This window comes from Microtus pennsylvanicus, chromosome 11, assembly GCF_037038515.1.
Source record: "Microtus pennsylvanicus isolate mMicPen1 chromosome 11, mMicPen1.hap1, whole genome shotgun sequence".
NCBI lineage: Eukaryota > Metazoa > Chordata > Mammalia > Rodentia > Cricetidae > Microtus > Microtus pennsylvanicus.
The window spans coordinates 89,559,392-89,582,790 of record NC_134589.1 but is presented as its reverse complement, the minus strand read 5'-3'; the positions used below and the strand labels follow the sequence as shown (position 1 = coordinate 89,582,790).

Here is a 23,399-nt window from a genome sequence, read left to right as displayed (position 1 = left end):
AGGCCCCACCTATCCCTTGCCACCACCGTCTCTCAAAAGAATCACACCATACAGGCAGAAGCTGCAACAATGCCAGCCAAGGAACTCCGTTTGGATTCTTGATCTCCTGGCCTCACACTCTTGCCTGGCTCATATATTTACCAAAGTTAAGGGCTCCTCATGGGAGAGTAAAACTATAACCTTCAAGCCTACTGTTTACACCATGTATTTAAAAAAAGCACTCATTAGGGTGCTGGAATAAAGCAGTTTTCTCCAGCTATGACTACTGGGCATCATGGAGCAGGCATTGCCGTGGTGACCTATAAGATGCTGGGCCCTGCAGTCATATCAGTAAAATAAGGAGAATACAGTGGTAGCTAGGAATGGGGTAGCGGACCCTTGCCTTAGATTCCCCACTCAGTTCTCCTTCCTACTCTCGGGGGTCTTGGGACAGGTTTGCTAGAGTATTTAAGAGGTAGGTTAACTGAAAGCAAGATTCTACCATGCAGTTTCCTTGATGTCATTACCCCTGTAGGGTGGGACTTTGTTGTGGTTCAGCTGTTCTCAAGTCATGCATGCTTCTGCAGCTAACCCCTCACCGTCATCCATGTCTCTGTCAGTGCAGTAAACTCACAGGTTCGCCAAGGCAGGAATGGATGGAGTTGTTATTCTTTCTTCACATCTCCCCAAGCAAGGGCACACAATGCTGAGATAGCAGAAATAAGCATACCATTCCCATTTAAAGCAGAAGATTTTAATGTCTCTTCTCTGGGGCAGGCAAAATCACCTCTGACAATGTCCAAAAGGTTGTCTGGCACTTAGGTATAGAAGGATATGATCCAATATTGTGCTGGCTTAGGATACAAGGCACATAAAGTTGAGGCTTGGACTCCTCTGGTCTGGAGTTGGACAAAAGGTGGACAGGGTGTGGTTTTGAAGATGGGAAGGGTATGGGCTTGGGTTCTTGTTGGCAGAGGTAGTTGGTCATGGATGAACCGTGAAGAACAGTGGGCAGTTCAAACCCTCAGGCTGGGCTGCAGCTGCTGTGGTGACCGCCATCTGCCCAGTTCAACAGTTCGCTGCTCTGAAACCACAGCTGGATCTCCCTCTGGGCACCCTCCACAGAATCGCTAGCATGAATGACATTCCTGTGGGAGGAGGAAAAGCATGCCTATGCTTCAGTGAGAGGGGTCCCAGGGACAATTCACCTCCAGCCTCCTGCCCTGTCAGGGAACAAGGTGACCGTACAGAAGAGAAAGGAATGGGCTATGGTGCCATGGTCTGTAATACCAGCATTGGAGGAGCTGAGACAGGAGGACAGTCTCGAGTTCTAGGCCAGACTGATTACAGAGGGAGACCCCGTCTCAGAAAGGAAAAGAGAGGGGGCTGGAGCGGTGGCTCAGCAGTGAAGAGTGCATTCTCTTGCAGAGAACCTGAGTTTGGTTCCCAGTACCCAAACAGGGCAGCTTCAAACTATCCATAACTCCAGCTCCAGGGCATCTTAAGACACCCTCTTCTGGCTTACACAGACATTGCAGACACATGCACAGACATTCATACACACACACACACACACACAAAGAAGGAAGATGAGAGATACAGCTCAGTTGACAGAGGGCTTGTCTAGCATGCAGAAAGCCCTGATTTTGATCCCCAGCTCCACATAAACCAGGCATGGCAGTGCATGTCTGTACTTGGGAGGTAGAGGCAGGAAGATTACAAGTTCATGGTCATCGTCAGCAAGAGGATCAGTTTGAGACCAGCCTGGATTACAAGATATCCTATTTGAAAAGAAAAAAAGAGGGAAAGGAGGAAGGAAAAGTGGGTGGGCAGTAACAGGGGCTGGAAATTTATATCTAGCCTGGCTTTGGTTTCTTGCAAGCTCAGAAGCCAGGCTATACACCAGCTTCCGAGAGTTGCCTTTTCCTACCGGTCATCAGAGCCAACCCCTTATGGTTGTTGACCAAAACAGAATACTAAACACCCAGTAAACACCCTGTGTGATTGTAGATGCCTTTAATCCCAGCACTCAGAAGGCAGAGGCAGGTGGATCTCTGTGAGGCCAGCCTAATCTACAAAGTGAGTTTCAGCAAGCCAGGGCTACACAGAGAAACCCTGTCTGGAAAGAAAAAGAGTTAGGGAAAAAGGTTTAATCAGACAAGGCAGCATACTGTAAGTTAACACTCAGGTTGGTAGAGGCCTGAAGATAAAGAGTTCAAGACACCTGAACTACTTAATAACCTCAAAGCTAGCTTGGCCTACCTGACAATTAATCAATCAATCAATCAATCTTATAGTAAACACCCAACTATCAAAAACTTTCAGCCCAGCAAGACACCCAGTTCTCAAGAATCTGTCTTCCTTTGCTCCCCTTCCCCCCCCCCCCAAAAAAAAAACCCCAAGGTTTCTCTTGTGTAGCCCTGGCTGTCTTGGAATTCACTCTGTACACCAGGCTGGTCTTGCACTCAGAGATCCACCTGCCTCTGCCTCCTGAGTACTGCACGCTCCCCCAGCTTCATGGCTCTGTCTTTTTTTTTTTTTTTTTTTTTTTTTTGGTTTTTCGAGACAGGATTTCTCTGTAGCTTTGGAGCCTGTCCTGGAACTCGCTCTGTAGACCAGTCTGGTCTCGAACTCACAGAGATCCGCCTGCCTCTGCCTCCCGAGTGCTGGGATTAAAGGCGTGCGCCAACACCGCCCAGCTCATGGCTCTGTCTTAAGTGCCAGCTGCCATCCTAAACTAGCCTTCTTTACCCTATATAGAGAGACAAGGGTGATGGGGCCTCCATACCTGCTGATGTGAACACTGAAGTCTCCCCTGATTGTCCCTGGGGCTGCCTCGGTTGAGTCAGTATGTCCTATCATGGTCCTTGAGATGTGGACCACATTGTGCCCTTCCCAGACCTGCAACACAGACATGTGGGTTGGAGAGAAGTTGGAGAGCCCCAAATGGGCTCAATCCAAGCCCTTTCTTTTGCTTAGGGGAAGACACCCCCCCACACACACCCATTCCATTGCCCCTGCCCTGCTGTACCATGGCCACCACAGGCCCAGAGCTCATGTAGCTGATAAGGGCTGGGTAGAATGGCTTCCTCTGCAGGTCCCGGTAATGCTCAGCAAGGATGCTTTCTGGTGCCTGTGTGGAAAGAGGGGTAAGATAAACCCTTGGAGAGTAAAGTCTCAGTTAGTGTCCTGAGTTTGGGGCACCTTTCAGACACAGCTACGGAAGTTAGCTCCCAGAATGGTTAAGTCGGGCGATGGTGGCGCATGCCTTTAATCCCAGCACTCGGAAGGCAGAGGCAGGCGGATCTCTGTGAGTTTGAGACCAGCCTGGTTTACAGAGCTAGTTCCAGGACAGGCTCCAAAGCCACAAAGAAACCCTGTCTTGAAATACCGAAAAAAAAAAAAAAGAATGGTTAACTCCCAACCCTTGCAAGTGCCAGTGCTAGGAGACCCTAGTGACAACACCGGCCAAAGGCTGGTACCTGCAACATCTTCATCCCCACCAGCTTGAAGCCCCGCCTCTCAAAGCGGTGTATCACAGTCCCCACGAGCCTCCGCTGCACCCCATCTGGCTTCACAGCAACCAGGGTACGCTCCTGGGGCCAGGAAGGCCCTCCTGTAAAAAAGAAAGAAAAAGTCAGGGGTGAAGAGACTCCACATTCTCAGTTCTGTCCCACCTAGATCCCCAACAGAGCTCAGACAGCACAGGACTGGAAAGTGCCTGCCACCAAGTAGGAAGGTCTGGATGAACAAAAACGACCGGGAGCTGCCTTGGTAGTAGCAGAAGCTGCCCAGGGTGGAGACGATTTCCCCCAATAGGCTCAGATAACTTCAGGAGCAACCTGGCCTGTTAATGATGACTCGGGGGTGCCACACTGTGTGACCCCCAGGCCTGTACGCTAGGAGCTCACTGTGGAGAAATAGCATGAAACCAAGGATAGTTAGTGGACCACTTCCAGGTGGCCTGAGCGCTGCGGACCAAGGAATAGGAATTGAGGACTTTGATGGGGAGTAAATCACATTGCAGGAAAGGAACTCAGCTGCCAGGGGATTCAGGTTGCCTCTCAAGAGAACACTGTTCTGATTCTGTGACCCCCATGCCACTGCCAGGACATTGAGTGTCTCCTCCAAGATGAAATGATACTTTGTTTTGTTTTTTGTTTTTGAGACAAGGTTTCTCTGAGTGAACTGTAACTCACTCTGTAAATCAAGCTGGCCTCGGACTCAGAGATCCATCTGCCTCTGCCTCCTGAGTGCTGCGATTAAGGGCTTAAATTCTACTTTTGAGAGGGTCCTAGTCCCCAGTAGTCTCACAAAGTGTACCAAAGAAAGAGGAAACATCAAGTTAAGTTAGAAAGGAGGGACCAGGCTCTATCTTCAGGCCACAATGGGTGTCCACTACAACTCAACAGGCTGAATTATACCCGTTTGTTCTCCTACCAGAGGTAACGGGGGACCCTGCGAGATGACAGGGGACCCTGGGTAGCCCAGAGCTCTGCTGCCATGTATCTTGATGAGACTATTCAATTCCCAGGGTGCATTATCTGGCTCTCAGAAAGCACCCCATAAATGGATTGCAAGCGCAGGGACCCCAGGAAGTGGCCGGGTTGTCTTGGGCCTGCTCTGGGGTAGGTTGGCTTTCAATACCTTGGGAACAACGGCTCTGTGGAGAGAACGTGATCCCCACCCACCCACCCACACGCACAGACCCTTAGGAGCCACGAGTGTGCTAGTCTCCCAGCCTGGGCTTTGGCTTTCTTCTGCTAAAAGCCCTGACCCCTTTTGGGGGTTGCGCTGGCACGATCCTCCGGGACAAAACCAAGCCTTGGGCTGTCGCACGTGCGCAAACAAAGGCCGCGCGGAACCCATCCGCCCAGCTCCCCACGGTGCAGGACTCACCGGAACTGGGGCGCACTAGCAGGCCTGGAATGCGTGGCCCGCACAACAACGCCCGCAGCACGGCGCGCCCAAAGAGGCAGCCCATGGCGCGGGCCGGCGGGCACAGAACGCAGCGCGCTCAGGGCAGAAGGCGGTACCACGCTTCGGCCCGCCCCTCCGCCCCTCCACCCCAAGGGGCCCGGTGGGGCCCCTCACCCTGTTCCCCAAGAGCCGGCAGGATCCGAGCTTTAATCTCCGTTTAAAAAAAAAAAAAGAGGAGGAAACCGGGTAGGGTACAGTTCAGTGATAGAGCGCTTGACTGCCATGCGCAGAGCCTTGTGCTCGACCTCCTCAATACTGCGGGGGGGGGGGGGGGGGGGAACAAAAAAAGAAAAAAAAAATGAAACTGACCATTCTCTGTTTAGATTATACGCCTTTTCATAACGCACGAACGTTGTTATACTTCATGGAGAATAGCCCTCGTAAATACCAATTGGCTCTGTTTGGCTGGGTTTAGCAGTTGGACTACTTGTCAGTTCTGTTCCCTCCTTAACTTTTCAAACTATTTATAATTCCTGCTGTTGTCCCTGAGCTCCATATATAGCAGAGGCATGGTCTTCATGCCTCTCATGTCCCTGCTCTCCCAGACCAGACTCAAATTATTTATTCATGCATGATGATGATGATGATGGGGGGTTATTTCTTTTTTTTTTAAATATTTATTTATTATGTATACAATATTCTGTCTGTGTGCATGTCTGCAGGCCAGAAGAGGGCACCAGACCTCTTTTTTTTTAAGATTTATTTATTTATTTATTTATTTATTTATTTATTTATGTGCACAGTGTTCAGCCTCCATGTATGCCAGAAGAGGGCACCAGACCTCATTACAGATGGTTGTGAGCCACCATGTGGTTGCTGGGAATTGAACTCAGGACCTTTGGAAGAGCAGGCAATGCTCTTAACCACTGAGCCATCTCTCCAGCCCATGGGGGGGGTATTTCAAGACAAATTTTCTCTGTATAGATTTGGAGACCGTCCTGGAACTTATTGTATAGACCAGGCTGGCCTCGAACGTACAGAGATCCACCTGCCTCTGCCTCCTGAGTGCTGGTATTACAGGTATATGCTGCCGCCTCCTGGCTAATTTATTATTTTTTGAAACAGGATCTCAAAAACTGTCTGAACTTGGAAAAATATTCTGCTGGGACTAGAGAGATGATTCGGGGTTAAGAGCACTGGCTGACCTTCCAGAAGTGTAGGGTTTGATTCTCAGTAGCTCACAACCATCTGTAACTCCAGATCTAGGAGATCTGACACCCTTCTCTGGCCTCCTTAGAGGCCAGGCACACAGGTAGTGTGTCCAGGTAAAATATACACAGGCAAAATACCTTTACACATAAACCAAATAAACAAAAGAAAAAAGTTCTGTTATAGCTAGGTTCAAGAACTGCCTGGATGCATAGTAGGAATTTGTGTTAAAGACCTTACATTCAGTCCCAGCACTGATGGGAAAAAGACAAAACAGAGAGGAATAATGAGGTCTCTTTCTGTTGCCCAGGCTGACTCCAACTCCTGGGCTTAAGCTATCTTCTTGCTTCAGCCTCTGGCCCATACTACTCTTCCTGTCTCTCTGCCTTTAATTTAAGTACTTAGTCCATTAATATTTAAATTTTATTGCTATGTTTGGATTCATGTCTATTTATTTATTTATTTAGGGTTTTTGTTTGTTTGTTTTTAGCAAGGCAGAGCTCATGTATCCCAGGTTTTTTATTTCTCCATTTTATTATTATTATTTAACATGTTTTTCTCCTTTCTTTCTTTCTTTCTTTCTTCTTTCTTTTCCTTTTCTTTCTTTAGATAGGGTCTTATGGTGTACCTGGCTGGCCTGGAACTAGCTATGTAGACCAGGCTGGCTTCCAACTCACAGAGTTCCATCCAAGTACTGGATTAAAAGGATTGGCACTCGGGGCTGCAGAGATGAGTGCTCTTCCTCCAGAGGACATGAGTTCAATTCCCAGCAACCACATGGTGGCTCACAACCATCTGTAATGAAATCTGGCGCCCTCTTCTGGCCTATAGGCATACATGAAGGCAGAACTCTCTCTCTCTCTCTCTCTCTCTCTCTCTCTCTCTCTCTCTCTATATATATATATATATATATATATATATATATATATATATATGTGTGTGTGTGTGTGTGTGTGTGTGTGTATACATACACACACATATATATATATATATATACATATATTTAAAAGAAAACGCATGGGTGTTGGGGGCACATGTCTTTAATCCCAGCACTCAGGAGGCAGAGGCAGGTAAGTCTCTCTGAATTCAAGGCCAGCCTGTTGATAAGAGCTAGTTCCAGGACAGGCTCCAAAGCTATAGAGAGACCCTGTCTCAAAAAACCAACCAACCAACCAACCAGCCAAACAAATACATAAATAAAAACAAATTAAAGTAATAGTTAATAATCATCAACATCATCATCAATGCAGGTCTTGACTGGTTTTGAAAGCCAGCACTCCCAACATTAAGGGGTCTTTTAAATCCAAGGACTACAAAGTGAGCTTTAGGTTAATCTAGGCTACAGTTTAAGACTCATCTCAAAATTGGGTGGTGATGATGCAACACCTTTAATCCCAGCTAGTCTTCAATTCTTGTTGAAACGCTGAGGAAACTGGAGTCTGGTGTTGGCCAGTGATGGGAGCAGCAGCAACACCACCAAAAAGAGGAGGCAAGCAAGTGAGGAACCCAGGTCTTGTCCCTGATCTTTTTATATTTGCCCCTCCCTCAACTAAGGTGCAGCCTCTGGGGGAAGTTCTTTCCTGTCTGTTAATCCTTCCTGAAAGTGCCTCACAGACCAGACCAGTTTATCTCTTAGATAACTTGAGTGAATCCTATTACACTGACTACCAAGGGCAGTGGTGGCACACTCCTTTTAATCCCAGCAGTCTGGAGGCAGAAGCAGGTGGATCTCTGTGAGTCTGAGGCCAGCCTGGTCTAAAGAGCTAGTTCCAGGTAGGGCTATTACACAGAGAAACCCTGTCTTGAAAGACCAAAAAGAAAAAAAAAAAACCATGAAGTGGACAAATGAACTATCATGTCCTGAATGTTGGGTACTGATAAACCAGAAGATGGAAGGTGTAGACAACAGCCTCAAGTGAACATTCCTGTCTGTGATGAGCTTGGGGTAAGGTCCATTTGTGCCAGAACATGGGGCCAGACAAGTGTCTTTGCCCCATTCCAAGCAGTTCAGCGACAGGGGTCATCAAGCATCGTACTTTGGCTTGAAGGCTCCCTTTGGTACCTCCCACCAGTGTACTGACCTGGCAGATGGGAGCAGCTACCCTGGGTCCTCCTCATGGAAGCAGCCCTCATTCCCGAACACTTCCTGCAATAACTTTAGCAGGGGTGGAAAGAAGGCTAAAGGGAAATCAGAGTTCCACGAGAATAGGAAAGAGAAGCAGGGAGAAAAATATTGGATGAAATGCCTATATTTCTCGATTTTGAAAAAGGCACTAATCAACCAATTCAAACAGCCCAGTGAACTTTAAAAATCAGCATAGACAGATGACTCAGAAGTTAATAGCATTTCCTGCAGTGCACACTGGATCAGATTTCAGTACCTATAAGGTGCCTTACAACCCTCTATAACTTGATATCCTCTGGTCTCTGAGAACCCCTGCACATATGTGATGTACACAAATTCACACAGGTACAAACACATACAAATACATAAAGAATAAATTAAAGGGGCTGGAGAGATGGCTCGGCAGTAAAGAGCAATGGTTGCTCTTCCAGTGGACCCGGGTTCAATTCTCAGCACCTACATGGCAGCTCACGCTGTCTGCAACTCCAGTTCTAGAAGATCCAACACCTTCACACAGACGTACACACAGGCAAAACACCAATGCACATAAAATAATAAACAAATCTTTAAAAAATAATTTAAAAAAACAGCCAGGCAGTGGTGGCACACACCTTTAATCCCATCACTCAGGAGGCAGAGGCAGGAGGATCTCTGTGAGTTTGAAGCCAGTCTGCTCTACAAAGCAACTTCCAGGACAGCTAGACCTAAACAGTGAAACACTGTCTTGGAAAAAAATTGTAGGGACTCTAAGAAATCTGTCAGACTGCCAGCACTGCTGTAGCACTAGCTTCGTGGACTGAACGTTCTTAACACTTCTGGTCTGCAAATGACCCCATTGGATTCCCTAGATGATCCCTATTGTTTCCCAGATGACCCCTATTGGATTCCCTAGATGACCCCTATTGATTCCCTAGGTGACCCCTATTGGATTCCCTAGATGACCCCTATTGATTCCCTAGATGACTCCTATTGATTCCCTAGATGATCCCTATTGTTTCCCAGATGACTCCTATTGGATTCCCTAGATGATCCCTATTGATTCCCTAGATGACCCGTATTGATTCCCTAGTTGACCCCTATGGATTCCCTAGATGACCCCTATTGGATTCCCTAGGTGACCCCTATTGGATTCCTTAGCCCCATCACTTATAAGCCACTCTTATAACCCCCTTCTCTCACACACACATCCTGTTACATTTTTAGTTATTTACTTTTTGTGCATGTGTGTGTATGTGTGTATAAAGGCAGGAAAATTGGAGGACATTATGCACAGCTGAAGGTTATGGGACAACTTGTAGGAATTGCTTCTTCCACCATGTGGGTCCTGGAGATTGAACTCAGGCCTTTAGGCTTAGCAGCAAGTTCCTTTACTTGACCCCATCATACATCTCACCAGTTCTGTTCCTGCAGAGAACCCTAATAAAACTACACAAAATGGGAATGAATAAGGAGCATAAGGACTTGAGGTGTGGCTCAGTGGTGCATAAGACCCTAAATTTTGGGCTGGAGAGATGGCTCAGTGGTTAAGAGCATTGCCTGCTCTTCCAAAGGTCCTGAGTTCAATTCCCAGCAACCACATGGTGGCTCACAACCATCTGTAGTGAGGTCTGATACCCTCTTCTGGCCTGCAGGCATACACACACAGATAGAATATTGATTGCATAATAAATAAATAAATATTAAAAAAAAAAGAAAAAAAAGACCCTAAATTTTAACCTTAGAATGGAGGTGGAGAGAGATGGCTCAGAGGTTAAGAGCACTGACTGCTCTTCCATAGGTCCTGAGTTCAATTCCCAGCAACTATATGGTGGCTCACAACCATCTGTAATAAGATCTGGTGCCCTCTTCAGAGGTCCAGGCAGAACATTGAATATATAATAAGCAAATCTTTAAAAAAAATCTTATAACAAGCTGGGCGGTGGTGGCGCACACCTTTAATCCCAACACTCAGGAAGTAGAGGCAGGCGGATCTCTGTGAGTTCGAGGCCAGCCTAGTCTACAGAGCGAGTTCCAGGAAAGGCTCCAAAGCTACAGAGAAACTCTGTCTCAAAACACAAACAAACAAACAAATTATATACTAAACAACAATAAAATCCTAGTGATTTTGCAAAATTACTTTTTATTTTTGAAGAAAACATGTTTTTGCGAAAGAGAGAAAACATGTTTTTGTGAACTAGTCGTGACCCCACCCTGCCTGTTGACTAGAACGTTAGGTGTTTTCCAACAGCCTGCAGGTGCTTCCCTGTCCTTTGCCTGACCCAGAAACCGCCCATCCCGCCTTCAACATAACCAATCATAGTAAATGCCCTTAAAATGAGCCAATTCCTGCATTTGGCAAACAACCCACTATACCCCCCTCCCTGAATATGTGTTTTTTTGCCTTTAAAAGTAGCCTGTAATAGCAAGTTGGGGCTTATCTCCCTGGCACGGCTGAGAAGCCTGTTTGCGCAAACAAGAATAAATTTCCTCTTGCTTTTGCATCAACCGGACTGTGAGTGGTTTCTTGGGGTGACCCTCCTGAGGAGTTAGCAGCCCAGAGTTGGGGTCTAACATTATCAACATTTCAATCATATTTATACTTATAAATAAAACAAGTTGGACAGTGGTGGCACACATCTTTAATCCCAGCATTCAGGAGGCAGAGGCAGGCAGATCTCTGAGTTCAGGCCCAGCCTGGTCTACAGAGCGAGTTTCAGAACAGGACTGTTATACATTGGAAACCCTATGTGGCAAACAAAAAAGTAAATAAATAAAATAAATGGCAATGTGTCAAGACATGGTGATGGGGATTCAGATTTGCTAGATGAGCACAGACATGCAAATGAGAGCAGTGAGTATCTAAAAGTGAAGAGAGAATGGAGAAAGGGGCTGGTGAGAAGCCAGCTGAGTAAAGGCCTTTGCTGCCAGAGGATGCAAACCTAATGGCCTGAGTTCAGTCCTCAGAATCCACATAAAGCTGCAAGCTGGGAACTGACTCCACGTTGTCTAAGGGCCTCCACAGGTGTACTGTGCTGTACACAGTCATGTCCACGTCATGCACACATAAGCACACACCAACAATCACAATAGATAGAAGCCTAAGAATGATGTCATACAATTTTCAACTCAACGCTCTGGAGAGGCACGTAGCTCTCTGTGAGTTCGCAGCCATCGTGGTCTAAAGAGTTAGGCCCAGCCAGGGCTATGCAGTGAGACCCTTTGAGAGAGAGTGTTCAACCTTGTTTAGTACACCAGTCTTTAAGGTTGGTTAGAGTTTGACTCGGTTTAGAGCAATCCTCCTGCCTTAGTCTGCCAAGTGCTGGGATTGCAGGTATGTAGCATCACACCCAAGGCTATCAACCTCTTAGACAAGAGGAGTCTACGGAATGATTATGGGAGAAAAGAGCTAGGTAACCTACAGTTTCACACTGAAATCCTTCCCCTATGGGACTAGCATCTTGGGGACACTGGCTGCCCCTGTGCTGGAGCAAAATCAGAACCAGAATAATGTCCCACAGGCATGGAGGCAGGAATCACTTTACAGGGGAAAAAACTTCTGGATTCAGCTGAGCTCAGATCATAAGCGCTTTTAAACTGGAACTTTCTGTTATTTTGGTAAGTAAGTGATACCTGCATACCCCAGAGAGGTCTTCCCAGAAATGGGTTGTCTTACTTAGGGTTTCTAGTACTGTGAAGAGACACTGTAGTGTGCGCCAGTTCTACGGCACTATGCCTATAGTGCACCTGCATTATGAGATGGTTTGCCTCTACCTCCTGAGTGCTGGGATTAAAGGTGTGCGGCACCACCTTCTACCCTCAGACATGTTTAACAATCTAAAGTTAAAATTCTCTTCTGAGATTCATACAATCTCTTAACTGCAGTCTCCTATAAAATCAAAATCAAAAGTCAAATTACATATTTCTAACATATATTGGCACAGGATATATGATATATGTTACCATTCCAAAACATAGAGAAGGGAGCACAGTGAGAAAATAGCTGACCAAAAACAAGCCCGAAAATCATCCGGGCAAACAACCAAACTCTGCAACTCCATGTCTGATGTCAAGTGCTCTTCAGATCTCCAACTCATTTCAGCTTTGTTGACTGCAATACACTTCTTTTTCTTGGACTGGTTCCACTCCCTGTTAGCCTCTCTCTTCGGCAGGTATCCCATGGCTCTGGCATCTCTAACATATTGGTCACCAAGGCAATCCAGACTTCAACTTCATGGCTTCGCACAATGGCCTCTCTGGTGTCCATGTAGGAACACCCCTGCCATACATCTGAACTCAGTGGTTTTCCTTAGTTTCAGAGAGAAATCCCATAATGCCTTTGAAGAGCCACTATCCTTGACTCTAAAGCCAGAACCACATGGTCAAAGCTGCTGAGTTCTGTTGCTTACTGGGGCTGAAACATGGCTCCCTCATTTAATTACAGCATTCAGTTTCACCAATTTTTTTCCTTCCTTCCTTCCTTCCTTCCTTCCTTCCTTCCTTCCTTCCTTCCTTCTTTCCTTCCTATGAAGTTTCCCTGTGTAACAGTCCTAGTTGTCTTAGAACTCCCTCTGTAGACCAGGCTGGCCTTGAACTCACAGAGATCCATCTGGCTCTGCTTCCCAAGTGCTGGGATTAAAGGTGTACACCACAACGGCGTAGCCAATTTTCTGTATTCAATGGTTTTCTTCACTTCCCAAGTTTGGCTGTCCTGTTGATGTGGGAATCCCCTCTGTGTTCTGTGATTCCATTAATGAATAAAGAAACTGCCTTGGCCTGTTGATAGGACAGAACTTAGGTGGGGAAGACAGAAATGAATGCTGGGAGGAAGAAGGATGGAGTTAGAGAGCCGCCATGGATCCACCATGAGATAGACATGCTGAAACTTTGCTGATAGGCCACAACCTCATGGTGATACACAGACTAATAGAAATGGGTTAAATTAAGATGTAAGAGTTAGCCAATAAGAAGCTAGAGCTAATGGGCCAAGCAGTGGTTTAATTAAGACAGTTTCTGTGTGGGTTATTTTGGGGATAAGCTAGCTGGGTGGCCAGAAACAAACAAGTGGGCTATTCTCCTACAGATTGGCACCCACGTAGCCAGCTAAATCCACTTAAAACCTGAGAGAGTTTGAAAAGGAATTATAGACACAAAAATACAGAGTTTAGGGGGCTGGAGAGATGGCTCAGCGGTTAAGAGCATTGCCCGCTCTTCCAAAGGTCCTGAGTTCAATTCCCAGCAACCACATGGTGGCCCACAACCATCTGTAATGAGGTCTGGTACCCTCTTCTGGCTAACTGTATAAAAAAAAAAATACAGAGTTTAACACAGCTTCTTGCTGTTTGCTGGCAGTGTGCCACAGCTCCTTTAAGAGAGATTTTCCTGATTTAGCTGTAGCAGGAAAAAAGTGGCAGTTTTAAAATGCCAGCTTTCTGGGCCACTGCCAGCACAAGCTCTGACACTTTTGGGCAGGAGGTCCGGCTACAGAGCATTTGACTGCCGCAGCTTGCTTAAGGGCGGCATAGACCGGCTGTGTACCTAGAGATGTGTCACTGTGCATGTCTCTCAGAGGCAGCAATGAGCAGCTCCACCATGCTGGAATGTGCTGAGTAAGCATGCAGTACCGTATATATCATACTATTGGCACCAATTAAGTTTTAGACTGCAGCAAGCAGGCACTGCCATATTTCTCCTAATAATGTCGCAGCTTAAGTTTTAAGAAGCGCTTATCATTTTAAGAAGCACTTGTGGTCAGAAAATAATTACAGATATGAAATAAAGACAAATCCAGATAAAAAGATCTGTAAATGAGTCATAGTGTTGGATAAATGTATGTAGGCTTGGAAGAGAAAGGAAAAGAAATATAGAGAGTCATAAAGTTAATGCTTAAAAAAAAGGGTAAAATCTCTAAAGAGACAGAGTACAGATAGTCATAGATTAAAAGGAGTAAGAAAAATAAGTCATGTAAAGATGAAAAATTCACAGAGTCTGGATTGTATATATTGTTGTGTTTTCCTTGATTTTTTTTTGACTGTGAAGGAGCTAAGTACGAAGAGACATTTTATTGTATGGGCTGCTTTGTTAAACCAGCATGTATATTATAAAGGTATCTTGACTTCAGAATTTGTGTCTAAAGATAAGTTGCTTTGGAAAAGAGATTCTTCTTTTATTTCCACAGAGGATGAGAACCTGTGGATTGCTTTCAGACTGGTGTGGTTTGATAGGCCACGCCCTCCTGAAACGTTGCCATGAACACCCTCAAAAAATTACTTCACTGAACTGCTGACTGAAATGAAACTAGCACATAGGATACACCATGAAAGACCTGATTAACAACTCCCCCAAACAGCAGGAAGTAGTATGGACAGAACTATGTCCATGTTCCCAAATATTGTCAGGAGCCATTTCAGGCTTCTCCTTTCTCACGTCTCACAGGGCCTTGAGGTGGAAATCTTGAGACAGAAAACTTAAAGTTAACTGAGACATTGTGTGCTGACCTTGTTGATTCAAGCTTCAGACAGCACCTCAGAGTGTCTTCTTTGTTTGCTGCTTATCACTAACAGCAGGTGCTCCAGCCACTGACCTTGCAACTGCCCAGCTTAGCTGCCTGGCCACCGAGCCCCTCCTTTCCTTCCCTCCTTTCCCCTTTCCTCAGTTCCTCCTTTCCTTCCCTCCTTTCCCTTTTCCTCAGTTCCCCCCGCCCGAGCTCCTCACTGAGGAGTATATAAGATGTAAAACTTGCTTCAATAAAGGGGATGCCTTGACAAGGAATACTGTTGGCGTCCATTTCTCTCTCCCCCCATGTCTTTCAGATAGTGCCTCTTCAAGACCCTGGAGTAACTTAAGACCTGCTGGGCGGGTCAAGTGGCTCCCGAACAGGGACTTGAAGCACGGCCTCCTATCCGGCGATGGAGCACACCCCGGGACCAGGAGAAAAAAGGAGATTCTGCAGCTGTAGGACTCGGACAGATTTGCAGGACAAGGTAGGTGCAGGATCATTGTCGCCCCATAGACACGGGCATTTTCAAAGGAATAGAAATTCAGACAAGAATTTAAGCAATCATTCAGGGAGAGAGTAATAAGAGTTAAAAAGAAAGATTTAATAAACTTCTTGTGTTTTATTGATGAGAAATGCCCTTGGTTGATGTTGACAGGGCCAGGAATTCACCCCCAGGCATGGGGCAAGCATTTGGTAAACAGGAGATCCTGAATGAGCTCATTTTTATGTCTGTTTGTGTATTGTGTTTCTGTTTCTGTGTAATTGTGAATCAGTAATTTAAAAATTGTACCTGCACAGGGTGTGTATTGAAACAGGACCAAGAGAGGGGACAGATGTGTCCCAGACCTCTGGCCCTGAGCCCTGAAAGACGTTTCATGGGCATTTGTGAGAGGGAGGAATGACCAGGTCGCTTGCCCTAGTCCCTGGGGGAGTCGTGATCCTCCATCTGTATTTTTAGATCTGCTGCTGCGCGGCTTCTGATTTTGAGTCTATGTCTGTCTATTTGTTCTTGTGATTTTCAGTTCTGCACCAGAGTGGTGGTGAGAGCACCAGCTTCTGGATTTGAGTTTGTGTTTGTCTCTTTGTGTTTTTGTTCTTTTTTTTTTTTTTTGGTTTTTTGAGACAGGGTTTCTCTGTGGTTTTGGAGCCTGTCCTGGAACTAGCTCTTGTAGACCAGGCTGGTCTCAAACTCACAGAGATCCGCCTGCCTCTGCCTCTGTATTTTTGTTCTTGTGTATCAGTTTGTCTTTGATAAAATGGGACAACAATTAACTACCCCTTTAGCCCTGACTTTAGGACATTGGAAGGAGGTTAAAGATCAAGCTCATAATTAATCTGTAAAAATCCAGAAGAAACGCTGGCAGACGTTCTGTTCCTCAGAATGGCCCTCTTTTGAGGTGAGCTGGCCGAGGGACTGGACATTTAACTTGGATACTATCTTACAGGTCAAGGAAAAAATCTTCCAAACCTGCCCACATGGCCACCCAGACCAGGTTCCCTACATTGTTACCTGGGAAAGCTAAATTTTTATACTGTGGTGCCTAAAAATATAAAACTACTGGGGATGCTTTATTAAAAACCTAGTTTTTCTTGGGACTGAATAACTGTTCATAAAAATTATACTTCCAAAGCAAAGCTCCATGTGGAGCACAGGAACCTGTGACATCTCCCACACTTGTCTCCCAGGGGCAAGCAGCAGGACTGTCTCCATGGGTGTCAGGAAGGACTTGGGGCATACAATGGTATTTCCCAAACAGGATACAGAAGCAAGATTTAGGTGCCACCTTCACCATTATGCTAAGGTAGAGAACCAAGTACTATCTGACCAGGGCCTGCTGCTGCTGGCTGGACTAAGCTACTCTCCCTGCTTCTTTGCCAGCACCTCCCACCACCAGCCAGGGACTATTCAGCCTTGTGTGGGGAGCCTTTTTCTTGCTAAATAGTACTGACCCCAGCTTGACACAATCTTGCTGGCTATGCCTGTCAGCAGGATCTCCCTATTATGAGAAAATAGCCTCATCCGGCAGTTTCAACAATATCACCTCTCATATGTCCTGTAGATGGGGGCAACAAAAAAGTTAACTTTAACAAAAGTATGTTTGGGGACTCCAACCCCTCAATATCAGTACCTGTGTAACCTAACTCTCCCAGATCCCAAGAGGACAGGAAACTGGTACCTGGTGCCCTCTATTGATCTATGATGAGCCTACAACATTGGTTTAACCCCTGTATCTCTGATGATACTGCTAATTTCTGTGTATTGATCCAATTAGTCCCCCGAATTTACTAATATCCCAGGATTGGAATATTTGACCAAATAAGAGGGGAAATGTAGAACTTTAAGAAAAATCTAAAGCCATTTCTGACGACTCTCAGTACTTCCCCACCTCCCCTGGGAACCAAGGACATAACAAATATACTTGCACGTACTGAGATGTTGGGAACTTTCCATCTCCCTGAATAGGGGCAAGATAACCCTTAGGTGTTGACTCAGTTCCTGATGTTATGACTTAGTCCCTGGGAAGGGGCAAAGTGACCTTCAGAAGTTTCCCTTTACTTCATCTGATCTGGCAACCACTCTCCAGCTAATTATTGGTAATAGCCTTTTTGAATAAGCCAATCATAATAGTTAAAGAACAACCCCCTGCCATACGGAGCAGAAGCTGCCAGTCAGGTTTGCAAGAAGGAAACTAGTCTCAAAAAACTACAGCTTCAGGACAGTAAAAGGAAGGTAAATATGCTTTTTTTCCATTTTAAAATTTTGCTTCTGGTAAAAAATCTTTAATTTGTAGGCATATAAATTTTTATCCAAGGTAGGTTAATTTCAATACTATGGTTCTAAAGAAAAGTTTTAAAATCAAAGATTGTAATACATTCAGAGGATTTTAAAAATTGTTTAGACTATCCTGAGTTCTTATCTTTTACTTATAAGTTGAGGATTGTTCTTTCGAGTTCTATGAGAAATATTGCTATAATTTTTAATGGGCATTTACACTGAATCTCTAGATTGCTTTCAGTGAGATTGTCATTTTTGCTGTGTTTCTTCTATTTTCCCAAGAAAATAGAAGATCTTTTTATTTTCTAATGTCTTAAATTTTTTCTTCTTAAAAGAGTTAAAGTTCTTGTCATACAAATTTTTCCATTTGTACTGTCTGCTCCTGTGTGGGAGTCGAGTTGTCTCAGCTTAAACTCCTTTCCTGCTGCCAGGTATTGCTTCAGGGTGGACTGCTGAGACTCGGACCTCTTACTAAATTTATCAAGGGCCAGAGTTATACGCTAACAGAGATAATGGTTAAAAATAAAAAACAAGCCGGGCGATGGTGGCGCACGCCTTTAATCCCAGCACTCGGGAGGCAGAGGCAGGCGGATCTCTGTGCGTTCGAGACCAGCCTGGTCTACAGAGCTAGTTCCAGGACAGGCTCCAAAGCCACAGAGAAACCCTGTCTCGAAAAACCAAAAAATAAAAAAAAATAAAAAACAGTTCCCCCTTCATAAGCAGGGATGACAGGACCCAAACTTCTGTCCTGCTTGCTTAGAGTTACTCCAAGATATTTTGTGGTATTCATGGGTATTTAAAAAGGAGAATGTCTCATTTATCCTAGGTGTAAAAGAGATACATTTGGGTTGTTTTCAAAATCTGGCTATGATAAAGTTATTCTGCTATAAGCATAGCTGAGCACAGGTCCTTATGGTATGGTTAAACAACTTTTGTATTTAGGCCCAAAAGGGGTATTGCTGAGTTTTAAGGTAGATATTTGCCTAATTTTAAAAAATAAAGATACTATGATCCAAAAGTGGCTATGCCAGTTTTCACTTCCAGCAATGGAGTTTTTTCTTTACCCACATTCTCTTAAGCGTAAATTGTCAAACAATATTTTTAATCTTGGTCATTTTTACAAGGATAAGATAAAATCTCAAAGTTTTAATTTGTATTTCTCTGATGGCTAAAAAATGTTATGTTTGAGCATTTTTTTAAAGATTTATTTATTTTATGTATGAGTGCTCTATCGACTTTAGGCCAGAAGTGGGCATCAGATCCCACTATAGATGGTTGTGAGCCATCATGTGGTTGCTGGGAATTGAACTCAGGACCGCTAGAAGAGCAGCCAATGCTCTTAATTGCTGAGCCATCTCTCCAGCCCCTGTTTGAGCATTTTTTAAGTGTCTCTCAGTCATTTTTAAGTTTGTCTGTTGAGAGTTTTCAGTTTATGTCTGTAACATATATTTTTATTGGATTAATTTTTTGATACTAATTTCCTGAGTTCTTCATATGTTTTTAAAATCGGCTTATGATAAGTACAGATCTTTTCCCACTCTATAGTCTTGTTATACAAAAGTTTCTCAGTTTAGGAGATCTAATTGTTTCTCCCAATGTTTATGCCACTGAGGCTATGTTTAAGATGTGGCAAATGTACTTCTAAGTTTTTCTCTATGAGGTTCAATGTAATTTTTACATGCTGAGGCCTTTGACTTATTTAAACTTGAGTTTTGTACATGGAGATGGATACGGATCTATTTTTATTCTTCTACATGTTGATGTCTAATAAGGCCAACATCATTAGTTAAAATGCTTCCTTTTTCCATTTTCCTATCTGCAAGGCAGACTTGAAACTTAAGAGAAAAATAGCTTACAAACTTTTAATTAGATATACAATGGTTAAAACCCTAGTTATTATATTTTTATGAGAGATATTGAGCCACTAGGTAAAATTCTTACAAAAAACAATGAGCCAATTTCCAATAGAGAGCTTAAAAAAACTGCCTAACAGGTACTCAAGCAGGTAAAGTATAAATCAACAGGTAAAGTAAACAATAATCAACAAGTACAGTATATTAATTATGATTCAACTATGGCAAATATTGTATTAAATATAAAACTTATTCTACAACAGTTTTATGAAAAAGCAAAATGCTGAGCCGGGCGATGGTGGCACACGCCTTTAATCCCAGCATTTGGGAGGCAGAGGCAGGCGGATCTCTGTGAGTTCGAGACCAGCCTGGTCTACAGAGCTAGTTCCAGGACAGGCTCCAAAGCCACAGAGAAACCCTGTCTCGAAAAACCAAAAAAAAAAAAAAAAAAAAAAGCAAAATGCTGTTTATGGCTAAACATTCCCAGTTTCGCCAATTAAGATATTAAACTCTTCACTTAAAACAGTAGCCTGTCTGGTACAAAAGGGCAGGATAAAATCTGGGAGATGGCTTAACAAAATATTGACTATGATCAATGTTTCTTATACTAAACAACAGATTCATTAATAATTTTAAGATTGATTCCTGGACAATTGCGTTTGCTCAATTCAAAGGCCAGAATAATAATTTTTTCCCAGATGATCATTGCTACAATTCACACAACTGTATTTTGCTAATGTTATAGCTAAAAATCCCTTAAAGGATTTTATGCTAAATTTTACAAAAAGCTCTTCCAATAAAAGAACTACATATATAATTAATAATAATAATTTAAAAAATATATTTATGGAGCATACCAAGGCTCCTTTAAAACAACTTATAAAAGTTGCAAACAGATCCTGGTACAAACAGATCTGCCATGATGACACCAAGCTGACCTTTACTAAGGCAAGGTGGAAAAGCCCTTGCAATGCATTAATGAAAAAACCCGGCCTACATATATTAGGGGTCGAGGATATGTTTGTGCTTTTTTTTTTTCACAGAAAGAAAATAAAAGCTAAACCTGATGATGTCTTTAGCTGCAAACATCCCATAAAGGAGTTCCAAAAACGAGTTGAGGAGGAGTCCTTGATCCATCTTCCCTGCCCCCACAGAGAGAAATGCCTGGTGGCTGGCCTGCTACACTGCTCTGAGGGTGTAGTTCTGCCTCCAAAGCGTCCAAGGAGACCCTGCTGGGATGGTTGCCAAAATGTGCTTCCAGTAGCTGGGTCCGGCTTGCCTCGCCCAGGAATTCCACCTGCCCTGAGACACTTTGGAGCTAACATGCAGACTAAACATCTGACTGTTTTAATCTTTGGGACACAAAACTCATTTTGATTAAAATATTAACCCCTCTTCACTTAAGGGGAAGATCGGGGTTTTAACTGTTGCTCAGAGACTAGAACTGATGATGTTTGATAACAACAATGTCTGTCATTGTACACTTACTGGAATTGACCTAACGGTATTTGTAACTGCTTATAGATGTTGGAAAAAGTTTGACACACCCTGTAAAATGTTTGGGTTTAATGTATATGATAAAAATTTTTAGATTTTGGGGCTGGAGAGATGGCTCAGTGGTTAAGAGCATTGCCTGCTCTTCCAAAGGTCCTGAGTTCAATTCCCAGCAACCACATGGTGGCTCACAACTATCTGTAATGGGGTCTGGTGCCCTCTTCTGGCATACACACAGGCAGAATATTATATACATAATAAATAAATAAATATTTTTAAAAAATTTTAGATTTTGACCCCTTCTCTAACCTTACTAACCCACCTCTTCAACCCTGGAACCCTTGGAGCAGGATCTTTGATAGAAAAAACAATATGTTAAAACATGTCTCATGACTCTCTGGCCCTCCCTCCTAAAAAAGCTCCTCACAATCTTTTCATTTATGATTCATGCAGAGGCCCAATGACGGGAATATTGTGGAGCCCTCCCCTGAACAGCACAACATACAGAGGTCATACAGGCCGGCTCAACAGGGCATGATGTCAGGGGAACAAGGATTGCCCTCCACATAGCCTAAGCCAGGGACCCTGTGGTCAAAGGTCAAAGACCTGCTTACTTTGGTCTTGCTGAGGAATGACAAAAAAAGGGGGGGGGGAGCATATGTCAGGAGCCATTTCAGGCTTCTCTTTTCTCACGTCTCACAGGGCCTTGAGGTGGAAATCTTGAGACAGAAAACTTAAAGTTAACTGAGACATTGTGTGCTGACCTTGGTGATTCAAGCTTCAGACAGCACCTCAGAGTGTCTTCTTTGTTTGCTGCTTATCACTAACAGCAGGTGCTCTAGCCACTGACCTTGCAACTGCCCAGCTTAGCTGCCTGGCCACCGAGCCCCTCCTTTCCTTCCCCCCTTTCCCCCTTCCTCAGTTCCCCCCTGCCCAAGCTCCTCACTGAGGAGTATATAAGACATGAAACTTGCTTCAATAAAGGGGATGCCTTGACAAGGAATACTGCTTGGCATCTGTTTCTCTCTCCCCCCACGTCTTTCAGATAGTGCCTCTTCAAGACCCTGGAGTAACTTAGGACCTGCTGGGCGTGTCAAAATATTGTCTATAAATGTTTGTTTACAATTAAAGGGGGATATGTGTTATATATATATATACATACATATATATACATACATATATATATATGAATAATTTGCATTGGTATAGCTCTTGGTTTATTGATACAAATTTAAGATCAATTTTGCTATATGTGCATGTATTTCTGATCTTAAGTAAGGTATTGTGTTTGTGTAGCTCATTTAAAAATGTAATGTAGGCCGGGCGGTGGTGGCGCACGCCTTTAATCCCAGCACTTGGGAGGCAGAGGCAGGCGGATCTCTGTGAGTTCGAGACCAGCCTGGTCTACAGAGCTAGTTCCAGGACAGGCTCCAAAGCCACAGAGAAACCCTGTCTCGAAAAACCAAAAAAAAAAATGTAATGTATAATTAAGAAATATAAGGGAGCTGGGCGTTGGTGGCTCACGCCTTTAATCTCAGCACTCGGGAGGCAGAGGCAGGCGGATCTCTGTGAGTTTGAGACCAGCCTGGTCTACAGAGCTAGTTCCAGGACAGGCTCCAAAGCCGCAGAGAAACCCTGTCTCGAAAAAAAAAAAAAAAAAAAAAAGGGTTTTTTGGTTTTTGTTTTTTTGGGTTTTTTTTGTTTTGTTTTGTTTTCGAGACAAGGTTTCTCTGTAGCTTTGGTGCCTGTCCTGGAACTAGCTCTTGTAGACCAGGCTGGTCTCGAACTCACAGAGATCTGCCTGCCTCTGCCCCCTGAGTGCTGGGATTAAAGGCGTGTGCCACCACTGCCCAGCTCAAGAAATATAAGTTAATAGATACTTATATATAATAGTCAAGCTTATAGTCGTGTTAGTTAGATTTTCTAGGTGTATAGAGATATATTTCCATTAGATAGGTATTCTTCAAATCTTTTAGAGACCTTCAGAATATGGCATTTAAAATGTTTTAATAACTTAGGACTTTTCATGACAATGAGACATGTCTGCTCCTGGCAGCACAAACTACTTCAAGAGGAAGATGGGCATCAAAGAGGCTCCTTATGGAGTTGGTTAGTCATTTAGGCAAAAAACTGCTCTTTCATTGACTGCTGAACTGGACAAGTAGGACCCACTGAGTAATGGCTGTTGGACTTGTCTAAAGGTGAGATGGTCCTTTAGGGTTCTTGCTACACAAAAGAGTCTGCTAGACATTCTGCAGGACACAGAAGAAAATGTCTGAAAACTGCCAATATAGGTGGAACTGTCTTTGAAATTTCCTGCTTCATGGAAAAGTCTGCTGGATATTATGGTCCTGTAGGCTGAAGATGGATGTCCCAATGATACAGAAGAACTTTGGGTGACTGTCCAGGCAATGAGATTTTTCTGTCAATTCTAGAGTTTTGAAAGTTGCTTACAATGTACCTTCTGTTTACTTAGGTAATGTTATATCCTTCTGGAGTCTTTGATGGGGTTGAAGAATTTATAGTTACAGTTAAGTTTTACTTAGTTATGATAAAAGATAAAGTAAA

General features: G+C 44.0%; 1 protein-coding gene across 1 annotated transcript; it reads right to left on the bottom strand.

Moving 5' to 3' along the window:
• Nucleotides 1–613: 613 nt before the first annotated feature.
• Nucleotides 614–5,094, bottom strand: Nme4 (NME/NM23 nucleoside diphosphate kinase 4). Its single transcript, XM_075941419.1, has 5 exons — nucleotides 4,879–5,094; nucleotides 3,462–3,595; nucleotides 3,011–3,112; nucleotides 2,768–2,880; nucleotides 614–1,127 (listed from the first exon to the last, which is right to left on the bottom strand). Exons 1-5 carry the CDS (start codon nucleotides 4,961–4,963, stop codon nucleotides 1,004–1,006), a joined length of 558 nt encoding a protein of 185 aa, XP_075797534.1. The 5' UTR covers nucleotides 4,964–5,094; the 3' UTR covers nucleotides 614–1,003.
• Nucleotides 5,095–23,399: the final 18,305 nt, after the last annotated feature.

Coding starts and splice junctions, on each gene's coding strand:
- Nme4 (XM_075941419.1), bottom strand. CDS start 4,963: ATGGGCTGCCTCTTTGGGCGCGCCGTGCTGCGGGCGTTGTTGTGCGGG. Junction 3,113..3,461: donor TGGGGATGAAGATGTTGCAG/GTACCAGCCTTT, acceptor CTTTCCACACAG/GCACCAGAAAGCATCCTTGC. Junction 2,881..3,010: donor CTGGGCCTGTGGTGGCCATG/GTACAGCAGGGC, acceptor TCTGTGTTGCAG/GTCTGGGAAGGGCACAATGT.